Source organism: Dermacentor silvarum, chromosome 1 (genome assembly GCF_013339745.2).
Source record: "Dermacentor silvarum isolate Dsil-2018 chromosome 1, BIME_Dsil_1.4, whole genome shotgun sequence".
Lineage (NCBI taxonomy): Eukaryota > Metazoa > Arthropoda > Arachnida > Ixodida > Ixodidae > Dermacentor > Dermacentor silvarum.
In genome coordinates, this window is record NC_051154.1 from 153,116,098 (window position 1) to 153,129,723 (window position 13,626).

Here is a 13,626-nt window from a genome sequence, read left to right on the forward strand (position 1 = left end):
GTGTGTGAGTGTGAGTGTGAGTGTGAGTGTGAGTGTGTTTTCTCCATGCGCTCCCAGTGCTAGCCTTCTAACAGCCCTCTAATTAATCTCCAGTCGCACTTGCACTTCAGATTTTAAGCACAGCGCCGAGTTAGCAAACATAAGTCCGCGGGAACCATTCCCTCGTACTATGCTTCATACTTATCGCGCTCCCATAACGCTATTTCTTTTGCCTTCTTTCTTTGATTACTTCGCCATTATTTCCGTCCATATTGTATCTGCAAGAAGCTCTATATCTCTCCGACTGAGCGAGCGATAGAGTAATTGCAGAGATGAAGAGGTGCTATTTTCTGCAGCCCTTTAGGAAGCACGTCTCAGCACCACCTCTCTCTGACTAACCGCTAACAAGCAATCTCATCCGCGTACATTAAACCCGTAATGCGCTGCTCCACCACCATAGCTATACCTCGTTTATACGAGAAATTATAACCTAATTTATTAGTGACACGCCGATTAACGGGCGCCGTATGGCCGGCGGCCGCTGTTGCTTCTGTGCTGGTCAACGGCATATAGTTTGGAAGGTCACGCGCAAGTTGCGCCAGTTGATGAGCGACGCTTCTGCACGAGTTCGTGACAAGTCGTGTTTTGTTTGACAGTAGTGCTTTTCTTTCGAGGCACGTTTGGCAAGTTGCATTCATTATTATCCATTTCTTTGAGGATACTTTGGAACAACTTCGAGATTTAGGAACGTTCTGTTAGGCAGAGGGCAGTGTTGGTCTCTTCTGATCGAGGCAGCGGCAGATAAATTTTGAGTTAATTTGATGTTTGCTTTCAGAAAAACGTGACAGCTGAACGCTCGAGAAAGGATAACGTCAGTGTTTTTTTTTTTTCGCAGAGATATGTAGGCGGAAGATAAAAAGCCTGAGTGTAGTTTTGACTGCGACTTGTTTTAGATAGTTCGTGTGAGTTTCCGTTAAACCGACTTTTCGGATTTCGCGAGTTCTGAAAATAACGCTGTATCAGGTTAGATACTGGTTATTCTGCAGTCTACTTCAGCTGATTTTGGAAATCGCCGGATGGTTGTTCCCGCACGCACGTAGAGAATACCGCGCCTTAGAAACGGGCAGCGCGGATCGCTTTTAGCAATGGTATACTCTACAGATTTCTTTTCTCTTCGACGTATTATGTAAGAGTATGTCTAAGGATGTGCGTGTCTCGCACCTGTATCTAGAAGACGGCAGCATTTGAGTTTCAGTTAGTGCGTGGAAGTATTTAAATAAGCGCGAATTTTCTTGTCTTGAGCGCGTAATTTGAGCAAGATTTTTTTTATGCGTGTGTCGCACTTAAGAGTTTTGACCGCAAAATGAGAACGACTCTGATAGTACATCCATGAAGTCAACGAGGCTCTCAGTGGCACTATTATGTGCGTTAATAACGAATGTAGAGTACGAACAGACAGTTCATGGCGTTTGTGCCGCATATGATATTTCAATTATCATTTATTTAGAGTCATTCTGCAGTTAAGTTTTAAGTTGGAGGATTTTGGTGTAATTGTATACCTAGACGTGTAATGTTCTGTTCGATTTTTTTATAGAGTATAATCTCAAGCTCGTAAGTTCGAATCCTCCTCCAGTCCACTACAATTTCAGGCATGAAGTGGCGCCTGACACCGGCAATATATATATATATATATATATATATCCCAGCTATCACGCAGCACGGTTTAAAAAAGAGGAACGGCGTTACGCGAAGCAAACCTAGTGCCTATTGTTTCCAGTGCAGTGGAGTAGCCGCAAGTAATTTTTTCGTAACTGAGATTTAATTAGCTAATTGTAATTAATTATCTAACTCGAGAAATATTGTTCTAATTATCGAAGTGTCAATGAGCAAATTGTAGAGAAACATGAAAAACACCCGATACAGCTTTCTGTTGCTCAATATGCGCTACATAAAATTGTTTTTCCGAGCGTGAAAGGAGCCCGCGAATACACTGAGAATTGCCGCGCGACTGGCCGCTCGAGGCACTTTGCGTGTATTCGCGGGCTTCTTTCACGCTCAGAATGTACTATATATATATATATTATATATATATATATATATATATATATATATATATATATATATATATATATATATATACATATATAAACATACTGTGGATTACATTTTTTTACATTTGAATTTCGCCTTCAATCAAACGTCGTTTCGTGTTTTTCTTAAACACATTTATAGATAAAAGGAAATAATCAGTAAAGGTAAATTTGTTGAGGGCTTTGGGTACTTGAAAAGTTTAGCTTTTGTCTACCATAATTCGTGCGCGTTCGTGGAACTCGTAGTTTTACCTCACGAAGGTTGTAATTTATAGTCCTATCAGTACAGAGTACAAACGGTTTCGATGAATGTATTGCAACAGCCGTAGATAATACACTTGGTCAGCTTGTAGTATGCGATGTTCAATAAACAAGGGTTGTGTACGTAATTTTTGTCGTGCACCGTAATAGCCCTCAATAGCCCGCAAGGCTCTTTTTGTAGCAGTAGTAGTTTATGGTAATTTGAAGATGTAGTCGTAACCCATACAAGATTACAATATGTCAGTTTTGAGAAAAACAGTGCGTTATTCATTGACACCTCCAACCAAACAGGCAAGAGTTAAGAAATCCTAAAAAGCAGACCGACAATTTTGCTCAGTTCGGAAGCAAGTTTTGAGATTTGTATAGACCAAGAAAGACTTTCATTAAACCACACGCCGAGAAATTTTTTGAGAAGAAACCTGACTGATTTTTGTAATATCATAATGAATCTGTATAGAAGAACGTTCCCCGGTGTTGATCGGCTTGAAGATAATATATTTTGTTTTATTTATATTTAAAGTAAGCTTATTTGCGTGTAACCAATCACGAAGCTTCAGTAAATAAGTGTTAACCATACATTGGAGGGCGGGTAATGAGCGGGAAGAAAATATTTGTGTCGTCGGCGTACATTACCAGATCTGGAGAATTACATATATATCGGCTAGGTTATTGATATATGTAATGAATAATAAATGCCCTAGTATTGATCCCTGCGGGACACCATGCATTATTGTTTGTGTATCGGAGATGTGATTTGTTCGTACGTATTGGGGCCTATTGCTCAGATAACTTCTCAACAGGTTCAGCGCAATAGCGTGAACCCCCCAGTCACAAAGCTTCTTAAGGAGAGTATCATGATGGACAAATGATCTAAAAATAGGCCAAGCGTATATGTTTTACATTCAATACTATCTATTATTTTGTCTTTAACAACTAACAGCGCTTGTTCCGTGGACCTATTTTTTATAAACCCATACTGTGAATCAGCAATGACATTGTATTTATGCAGAAAATTGGCTATCCTAGAATTAATAACGCTTTCAAAAAATTTTTGATAGAACAGGTAATACCGAAATAGGTCGATAATTAGACAGCTTGTTTAGGTCACCACCTTTATATATTGGAACCACTCGAGCCAATTTTAATTTGTCCGGAAAAACACCTGTTGACAAATAAGGTTTATAATGTATGGCAAGACATCGCATATAACGGTGCATACATACTTTAGGGGAATTACTCTTATATCGTGAAATCCAGCGGATACATCGTTCTTTAAAGAAAAAATTAATGTAGCTACTTCTTGAGGGGTTGTTGGTGCGAGTGCTATAGAATTCAGTAATGCAGTGGTGAGGCCCACAAAACTATCAACCGGAGCTTGCGTAACAAGATTTGGTGAACCGACATTATTGAAGTAGCCATTCAGGGCGTTTGATAGCTCATGGCCAGTTAATTTACCATTAGCTGTGGTTATTTCACTGTTGTTCCATTTAGTTTTGTTTTTCAAGTTATTAACCTCAAGTTATTAACCAAACTTTACGGCTATCATTTTGAATTCGAGAAAAATAGCTTATATAATAATTAGATTAAGCATTTTTAAAGTCTTCGTTAAGTTCATTTCTAAATTGTTTAAATTGCGAAAGCAGAGATAGATCTCTACTATGGAGAAACTCATGATACATTTTATTTTTCTTTGTTAGCCTTGTATAAAGTGATTTGTTCATCCAAGGCTTCTTAAACTTCTTAACATTAATTTTTCTGTCTATTAGTGGGAAAGCTGCGTTATATTGGGTTAAGAAGATATTAATAAATTCAAGGTGCAACCAAATTAGGAAGGCCACTCCCTCACCAGAACAGGAATTGGCCTCCCTGGTTCAGTATTCGGCCACTACCTCCCTCATGACTCCTACAATTTACCCATGGCCCTCAGTCCCCAGCAGCTGCGGAGCACCTGACCAAGACGGTGGTCAGACCTGCGACGCGGCAGAGGGTGCTAAGAATCTCTGGGTCCGGACAGGCCGCCACTGGAAACTGAACCTGGCAACGTTGAACACGCGCACCCTATCGAGTGAGGCCAGCTTAGCAGGGCTATTTGAAGAATTATCAGGTATTGCCTGGGATATTATTGGCCTTAGTGAGGTTAGAAGAACTGGTGCGGCTTATACAGTGCTGGCTAACGGCCGTGTCCTCTGCTAAAGAGGTCTTCCAGATAAGAGAGAATTCAGAGTAAGACTTCTAGTCCATAAGGACATAGCGGGCAACATTGATGAATTCTACAGCATTAATGAGGGGGTAGCAGTCGTCGTAATAAAGCTGAATAGGAGGTACAAAATGAAGGCAGTACAAGCCTACGCCCCAACTTCCAGTCACGATGATGAAAAAATGGAACAGTTTTATGAAGATGTTGAATTAGCAATGAGGAAAGTGCAAACTCAGTATACTGTAGTAATGGGCGACTTCAATGCAGAAGTGGGGAAAAAGCAGGTTGGTGAGCAAGCAATTGGCCACTACGGCATCGATTCTAGGAATGCAAGAGAAGAGATGTTAGGTAGAATTCGTGGAAAGGAATAGGCTCCGAATAATGAGTACCTTCTTCAGGAAGCGCAGCAACAGGAAGTGGACCTGTAAAGCTACTAATGGAGAGACAAGGAATTAAATAGATTTCATACTCTCTGCCGATCCCAGCATAGTGCAGGATGTAGAAGTGTTAGGTAGGATAAAGTGGAGTGACCATAGTTTAGTGAGGTCTAGGATTTCTCTCAATTTGAAGAGAGAAAGAATAAATTAGTCAAGAAGAAACAGGCCAACCTAGACGCAGTAAGGGTAAAAGCAGACCAATTCAGGCTGGTGCTCGCAAACAAATATGCAGCTTTAGAACAGGAAGATGAAGACAACATAGAGGTAATGAATGAAACCGTAACTAGGCTGATCTCAGAAGCAGCAATTGAAGTGGGAGGTAACGCACCAAGGCAACCAGTAGGTAAGCTCTCCCAAGAAACAAAGGACCTAATAAAGAAAGCGACAAAACATGAAAGTGTCCAACTCGAGAGATCAGATAGAATTCGCTGAACTGTCGAAACTGATCAACAAGAAGAAAGTAAGGGATATTCGAAATTATAACATGGAAAAGATTGAGGAAGCAGTAAAATATGGACGCAGCATGAAATCAGTGAGAAGAAAACTTGGCATAGGACAAGGCAAAATGTATGCACTGAAAGATAAGCAGGTTAATATCATCAGCAATTTCAATGACATAGTAAAAACAGCGGAAGAGTTCTATACTGACCTGTACAATTCCCAGAGCAGCCAAGCTACTTTCATTCGAAGTAGTGATGAACAGGATACAGAGGCTCATTCTATATCTAGCGATAAAGTTAGAAGGGCTTTGAAAGACATGGCCAGGGGAAAAGCTGCTGGAGAAGATGGAATAACAGTAGATTTAATCAAAGATGGAGGAGATATCATGCTTGAAAAGCTTGCGGTCCTGTATACGCAATGCCTCACGACTTCAAGTGTACCAGAAAGCTGGAAGAATGCCAACATTACACTAATCCATAAGAAGGGAGACGTTAAAGAATTGAAGAATTATAGACCCATTAGCTTGCTTTCAGTATTGTATAAAATATTCACCAAGATAATTTCGAATAGAATCAGGGCAACACTTGACTTCAGCCAACCAAGAGAACAGGCTGGCTTCAGGAAGGGATATTCTACGATGGATCATATCCATGTCATCAATCAGGTAATAGAGAAATCTGCGGAGTACAATCAACCTGTCTACATGACTTTCATAGATTTTGAAAAAAGCATTTGATTCAGTAGAGATACCAGCCGTCATAGAGGCACTGCGAAATCAAGGAGTACAGGAGGCATACGTGAATATCTTGGCAAATATCTACAAGAATTGCACAGCAACCTTGGTTCTCCACAAGAAAAGTAGAAAATACCTGTCAAGAAAGGGGTCAGGCAAGGAGACACAATCTCTCCAATGCTATTAAATGCATGCTTAGAAGTATTCAAGCTCTTAGACTGGGAAGGCTTAGGAGTGAGGATCAACGGCGAATATCTCAACAACCTTCGGTTTGCATATGACATTATCCTATTCAGCAACAATGGGGACGAATTACAGCTAATGATTGAGGACCTTAACCAAGAAAGCGTAAGAGTGGGGTTGAAGATTAACATGCAGAAGGCAAAGATAATGTTAAATAGCCTGGCAAGAGAACAAGAATTCAGGATCGCCAGTCTGCCTCTAGAGTCTGTAAAGGAGTACGTTTATCTAGGCCAATTACTCATGAGAAAGAAATTTACAGAAGAATAAAATTGGGTTGGAGTGCATACGGCAGGCATTGCAAAATCTTGACTGGGAGCTTACCACTGTCGTTGAAAAGAAAAGGGTACAATCATTGCATTCTACCGGTACTAACATATGGGGCAGAAACTTGCAGGTTAACAAAGAAGCTCGAGAACAAGTTAAGGACCGCACAGAGAGCAATGGAAGGAAAAACGTTAGGCCTAACGTTAAGAGACAGGAAGAGAGCGGTGTGGATCAGAGAACAAATGGGGATAACCGATATTCTAGTTGACATTAAACGGAAAAAAATGGAGCTGGGCAGGCCATGTAATGCGTAGGATAGGTAACCGGTGGACCATTAGAGTTAGAGAATTGATACCAAGAGAAGGGAAGCGCAGTCGAGGACGGCAGAAAATTAGGTGGGGTGATGAAGTTAGGAAATTTGCAGGTGCAGGATGGAGTTAGCTGGCGCAAGACGGGTAATTGGAGATCACAGAGAGAGGCCTTCGACCTGCTGTGGACATAAATATAGGCTGATGATGATCATGATTTTCTTTTCCACGCTTATCATGCATATCATAAAGGGCAGTGGTGGCAATGGTGAAATTTTCTTAATTAGTCGATTATGCATTTCAATTTTTGTGCAAGTAATGTCGCCTCTTCGAGTAGACCAGCTCATGAACTACTATTGTGTTATCTGCCACAGGCAACCTTTAAAATATTTTGAAAGTGTTTGCTGAAACACCCTGTATGTATAGCATGGAGCCTAATCCACTGAATTTGTGTACACGCTGCGGGCGTGTCTCCAACTGCAGGTTAAGACATTTTGATGAGAAAAAAAAATACTATTTTTATGGAGTGCATTTTCGGCTCTCGCAATAGAGCCATGAAATCAGCGATGTTTTGCTTGTTCTAGAGAGAGAGAGAGAGAGAGAGAGAGAGAGAGAGAGGGAGGAAGGAAAGGAAGCGAGGTTATCCAGACTTCGACCAGTTTGCTACCCTACACGTGGTGAGAGGGATGATGGAGTATAAGAAAGAGAGAGACGACGAATGTATACCTGTGATAAGCGAGAGGTTGGCCTTGCCACCATTGTGAAAGGCCAGTCGCATTCATCACCGCTTCTGTGAGTTGTATGAGATCACACAGATGAGGGAAATTTTAACGCATTGCTAAGCTAAGCTACTGATTATCTTCATAGAAACATCGCTTGCGTAATTTGTCAAGCGAACAACCAGCGGTGACTGTGAGTGTGCTATCGGTCCAATGTAAACAAATGCTCTACTCATGTGCCAGTGACAGCACGGTGCTTTCAAAAGAAAACCACTCTTGAATTTATTGCTGAAGGGCTCAGACTGTTACAGTACACGGAAGACCTGCTTGGCGAAGCGCCAGCCCCGGCTAACCTAATCGCTAGCTGCAACTCCCTGTGCGAGGAGCTTCCTTTCTCCGTTGTCGAAGGGTCCAAGCACTTACACCCAGGCGCGGATCCAGGGGGGATGTCCGGATGTCCTGACCCCCCCCCCCCCCCCCCCTCAGATTTCCACATCGGCCCCTCGCTGACAGCGGGAGGGCCCTGTGGCAAAAAAAATATGGCCACTATCATTCTTCAAGAGTATTTTTCGCGAGTACCAGTGATATCAGCCATGTGGAAGTAAAGCTAGCTCGCTCACAAGCTTAGTTGTATTCCGTCGGGGTGCAGTGTTGCGAAGTTGTCGTAGTTATTTTTTCTCATGAACACCTCGACCTCCTGGCGCCGGCGGTGCCTTACTCGTCCCGTCGGTGGCGTCGAATGAACGAGGAGACGTCCCTTTTGCCAAGCACGCCGATGTCCGCGCGAGTGCCGTCGCGCCTGATCAACTTAGTTGCCCCTTGGGGTGTCATCGGTTGCCTCATTGGCTGTCATCGGTTCCGCGACCAACCTGCTTGATGAAAGAAATCACTTGCTGAAGTGTTCATATACAGGGTTTGTCCGAAAAGTAATGTCAGTGATTATATTGTGAAGCGACTATACGTCGCAGCGCGCTAAGACCAGTTGGGATTGGTGTAGGGGGAAGTTAGCTTACGCACGCGCGGTCGCTCAGTCGTCTGCGACCATCTGGAGAGTAAGGACAAGGTTTTACAGCGTAAGCTGTTATGGGCTCATTCCAATAGCCGTTTCGGGTCGCGATGATGCCGCCGGCGATAAAACGCGTCGGCTTGCACGCGTGACGGAGTCTCCCAAGCAGGCCGCGTCGGGCGCGTTGCAGTGGGAGCGAATATGACAGCCGTAGTTGCATTGTCCGCCGCTTGGCTGGGCCGAACGGAGCTAGCCATCGGCGATGGAACGCGTCGGCTTGCACGCGCGACGGCGTCCCAAGCGCGTTCCTGACGCATTCACTCAAATTACTAGGTAGTACTGTCGAAACGCTCCTCTAGCTTACGCTGTCTGTGCTGCGTGTGCCGCGCAGGCCTGGCATTTTTTCGTCAACTCATTTTCAATTACCGTGCAAGCCGTAATGCAGCGCTCGTTGGAACAAAGGACCGCCATCGAGTTTTGTGTGATACTCGGCAAGTCTGCAGAGGAAACTGTTCCTATTATAAAGACAGCTTTTGGTGATAATTGTTTGTCCCAACGTCAAGTTTACCGGGGGCACAGGGTCTTTTTAGAAGGTTGTGAAGAGGTCAGTGATGAAGCCCGCGCTGTACCGCCATCAACGACCATCACCGACGAAAATGTGACGCGCGCGAGAGATATTTTGTACTCAGACCCTCGTTTGAGTGTCCGTTTAGTGGCGCAGACAGTAAACATTCCAAAAAATACCATTCACAAGATTTTGACGAATAATTTTCAGATGCGAAAAGTGTGCGCGAAGATCTCGCGCAAATTGTTAATGGACGACCAACAATCGAACCGAGTTGAAACGTGCCAGGAGGTTTGGAACTTTTGCGAATGTGACCCCCACGTTTTGCACAATGTCATCACAGGTGACAAGACTTGGGTGTTTGAATACGACCCCGAAACAAAAAGGCTAAGTGCCAAGTGGCACAGCTCGGCGTTCCCTCGCCCCAAGAAGGCCAGAATTAGCAAGTCAAAGGTCAAAAGTGCTCAAGCGACTCAAACAAAGGATTCATCGCACCCGGCCTGATATCGGGGGCAATTGGAAACTTCACCATGAGAATGCACCATGCAGCCTGCACCGCCTTCCTCGTGACCCGCTTCCTGGCCGATTGAAAGATGCCAATGGTTCCTCAGCCGCCCTACAGCCCTGACGTGGCTCTCCCAGGCTTCTTCTTCTTTCTGCGCTTGAAAATTCCCATGAAAGGACAACATTTCGCGACAGTTGGCAAAGTCGAAGAGGCTTGCACCAAGGCTATAAAGGACATTCCTAAGGAGGCCTACTGTCAGTGACGCCTTCGATGATTGGAAATCTCGCTAGAAGCAATGTAACGACGCAGGAGGAGCCTATTTTGAAACATTTTATTGTGTTGTACCGATCTGATCAATAGTTTCTTTTTAATTGACATTACTGACATTACTTTTCGGACAAACCCTGTATAAATAATAACAACTAACAGCTAAACTAAGAACTACGCATGGGCAACTTTTTTTAACTGTAGCACTCATTGCGATCACAGTTACATGTTGACAATATCCAGTACGAGCGCAGTATGCTGCAAGTTTTTCATTGAACCTTCGCAGTTTTATTGTCGTACATTAAGCATAGGAGGCTCAAAGCAGCCGGATCCGTTTGTCTGAGTGGGCGTTCTTGCGGAGCGGGGCGAAGCCTCGAGCAGCGGCTGCGAAGTGGCGGAGCGTGACGGCCAACGCCAGCGCGCGGGCCTAGGATGGCGTCGCGTGGTTAGAGAAACGGGAGCAGATGCGCGCCTTGTGTAAAAGGATGGCGTCGCGTGGGAAACAAAACATGAAGACGCTGGCTCGCGCTCTCGGCTACTACGCCGCATCGTTCTTCTTGTAGGTGGCGTCGTGAGTCTTTATAGGCGGTGATTCGCATATCGTAAACAACCAGCGTAGTGGTTGCCGCGTTGGAGCTCCAAAGCAAACGAAGGTGTCTCAACCGAACACATAGAATCTCCTTAAAGAAAACAAGGTGTCCCAACAGAACTCCAAAGACGGACCTGTGCTTACACATTTATAACGAACCTGCAACAGATCATCCCAAGTTTTATTTTAAGAAACAATACAGGCTAGATATACCAGGTGTTCAAAATTAAGCTTTATGGTTTTCTTAAAATTAGGGACTGGGAGGCACGTGAACACCACCTGCGCAAATAAGTCATGTGGCCAGGGGGGCACAAAGTGAGATCATAATTATCGCTGTCAGCAGCCGGACTGACTAAAATTGAATAATTAACTTTTTATTGACTGTAGTAATAAACACGACTGCCTCTAAGTTTTCAATACAAACATACCCACTTACTGCAGTCGACAAAAATAATTGTTCAATTTTAGTTAATTGGGCTGCTCACAGCGATAATTATCATCTCACTTTGTGCCCCCCTGGCCACATAACTTATTTGCACAGGTGGTCTTCGTGTGCCCAGTGCCTAACTTTAAGAAAAGCATAAAGCTTAGTTTTGAACACCCGGTATTATCAGGCACAGCCGCCAAGCACATGGCTGTATTGGGTAACGTCCTTTTCCTATAAGCTCGGAGAAACCGATATCTGGTTTCGCTACAGGTCTTCTTCCTCTTTCTGGGTTTTTACGTGCCAAAACCAGTTCTGATTATGAGGCACGCTGTAGTGGAAGGCTCCGGATTAATTTTGACCACCTGGGGTTCTTTAACGTGCGCTACAACGCAAGCACACGGGCGTTTTTGCACTTCGCCCTTATCGAAATGCGGCCGCCGCGAATCCCGCGATCTCGTGCTCAGCAGCGTAACGCTGTCTGAGCCACCACGGTGGGCTACAGGTGTAGCTCTAGCCGTATAAAACGCGGGTTTATCGTGAGCAGAAACGGTGAATTTCGGTAAATAAGAAAGGCTACTATCATCATCATCATCATTGACAGAAGCTGACCCCCCTCCCCCCCCCCCCCCCCTCAGAAAAAAACCTGGATCCGCCCCTGCTTACACCTACACTGCTCAGAGTGGGACGTCGCACAATAAATACGCAAAAATTAGTGTGATTTAACTACTTTTCAGCATTGTTTTATGTCCGAATACCGCGTGGTTTACACCGCATGTCAAACGCATTACAAGCATTGACTGTACGTGGCGATGTAAGCAACTGCTCTGGATGCCGGAGATGTTGGTCGGCGCTTTTCTTAGGAAACACAAATATGTGAACCAACAATTTATTGTAGCCGGTATGGCATGACGGCGCGACGGCAGCTGCCCGACGACTTAAATGCCGTAGCAGTAAAATGTTTTATGTGGTATCTGTATCCTATAGTAAATAAATGATGAATTAATCAGGGCACAGCGACGGTTGCCGCTGCGCCACAGAACGGATGGGTTGCACAGACAGAGCAAACCCTGTTATGACTTTTATACTGCTGTTGCAGCAAAACAGATACAATCAATTCATGCATAATTTACAATGTACAACGCGTGTTGGCTTAATCGGTCTATTCATAAGTGTCTACTGAATGTTCCTGGTATGCCGGCCTTACAAGCCAGCAGGAACATTGAAAAAAGCCGACAGGAATGGGACAAGAAGCCGACAACAAGCTAACATGAGCATTCTGAAATATTCCTGAAACTCGAACACCCTGATCTTTTGGCGTATTAACTCGACAGAAAGATTACATAGTGCATTTGCTTTTGTCTGAAGCCATTTGTTTTGAAGTGGTTGAGAGCCCTAATGGCTCGTCCACAACTCCACCGAAGAAGAATACACCGAAAGCGTTAACACGCCCTTTAGAACCTAAACAAATGACATTCACGAGAGAAACAATTCATGTAAGTAATCTTCGTGGCCTATGTAGCAAAGCAAGATATTGCAATTACTCTGGCAGCGCTCTCTTATACGAACTTAAAACAGAAATGATGATGCGTAATTTATGAATTCTAACCAGCCAGAAAGCGGACGACTGTGAATTTGCTAACGTTATTTATTATTATTATTATTATTATTATTATTATTATTATTATTATTATTATTATTATTATTATTATTATTATTATTATTATGAGTAGTAGTAGTAGTAGTAGGAGGAGGAGGAGGTAATTTGCAGGCACAAAACAGACACAATGCGGACGTGAGCGAGAGGAATGCCCCACCGCCAAGTTCAATGCTAAAAGATCCACTTGCCTCGAGCTGACCGAAGAATTCTCCTGGATCCCTGTGCTTCAGGCCGTGGGGCAGGCGCACAATGATGTCCGTGTAACCGTGCCCCTCAAGGCGAGGCACCTGGTCCCGAAAGGCACCAACGCCGCTTCCCCACGGAAAGCACAGCGTGACAAACACCACGACTCCGATAGCCGCCCTTGCGTTCATGTCTGACATATTGTGCCCGTACGGCACGCGCGTAGGTTTGGTCAAAATTCCGACGAGAGGACGTGCATGGGAGCTCCGGACGAGGACCGAATGCGCTGCATGCTGCGGCGGGCGTCCCAAGCCACCGTGCACATCCGCAGTACGTGTGCTCTCCTCACTTGGCTCCGGGCATAACAATGTGCTTATCGCCTTATCGGGCGTACTTGTGTTGCCGGGGTAACCGAGAGCCAGCGGAGTCGTTTCGTGTCCCGCAACCTGCGAAGCGCGTCACTTTCTTGCTCTTCACCCGATTGCGCATATATACGACGTGCGCCTTCACTTTTATCTGCGGCCGGCTACTTTTCTCGCCGTATGTGTGAGTACGAGATTGCAAGTACGTCGGTGCAAGGGAAACGAAATAAATGGTCGTGGTAGTTGTGGTACACACCTTGGAAGTAAGAAGCGAACAAATACGAACACTTTAATCCACTCCACCGCGAAGCCCAAACAAGGTGTTTGTAAACAAAAGGGACAAAGAAGCAGGAATGAAATACCATTTAGGAAGGCATTCAATTGTAGAACTGT

The 13,626-nt window shown here is 44.2% G+C and overlaps 1 protein-coding gene across 3 annotated transcripts in view; it reads right to left on the minus strand.

Annotated features, from left to right (window-relative positions):
- LOC119436248 (uncharacterized) overlaps positions 1 to 13,224 on the minus strand; it is a 172,652-nt gene extending 159,428 nt beyond the window's left edge. For all 3 annotated transcript variants that reach the window (XM_037703041.2, XM_037703039.2, XM_037703042.2), the window contains exon 1: positions 12,877 to 13,224. In XM_037703041.2, coding sequence (XP_037558969.1) covers positions 12,877 to 13,071 — 195 coding nt within the window. In that variant the 5' untranslated portion in view covers positions 13,072 to 13,224. The remainder of the gene's footprint in view (positions 1 to 12,876) is intronic.
- Positions 13,225 to 13,626: the final 402 nt, after the last annotated feature.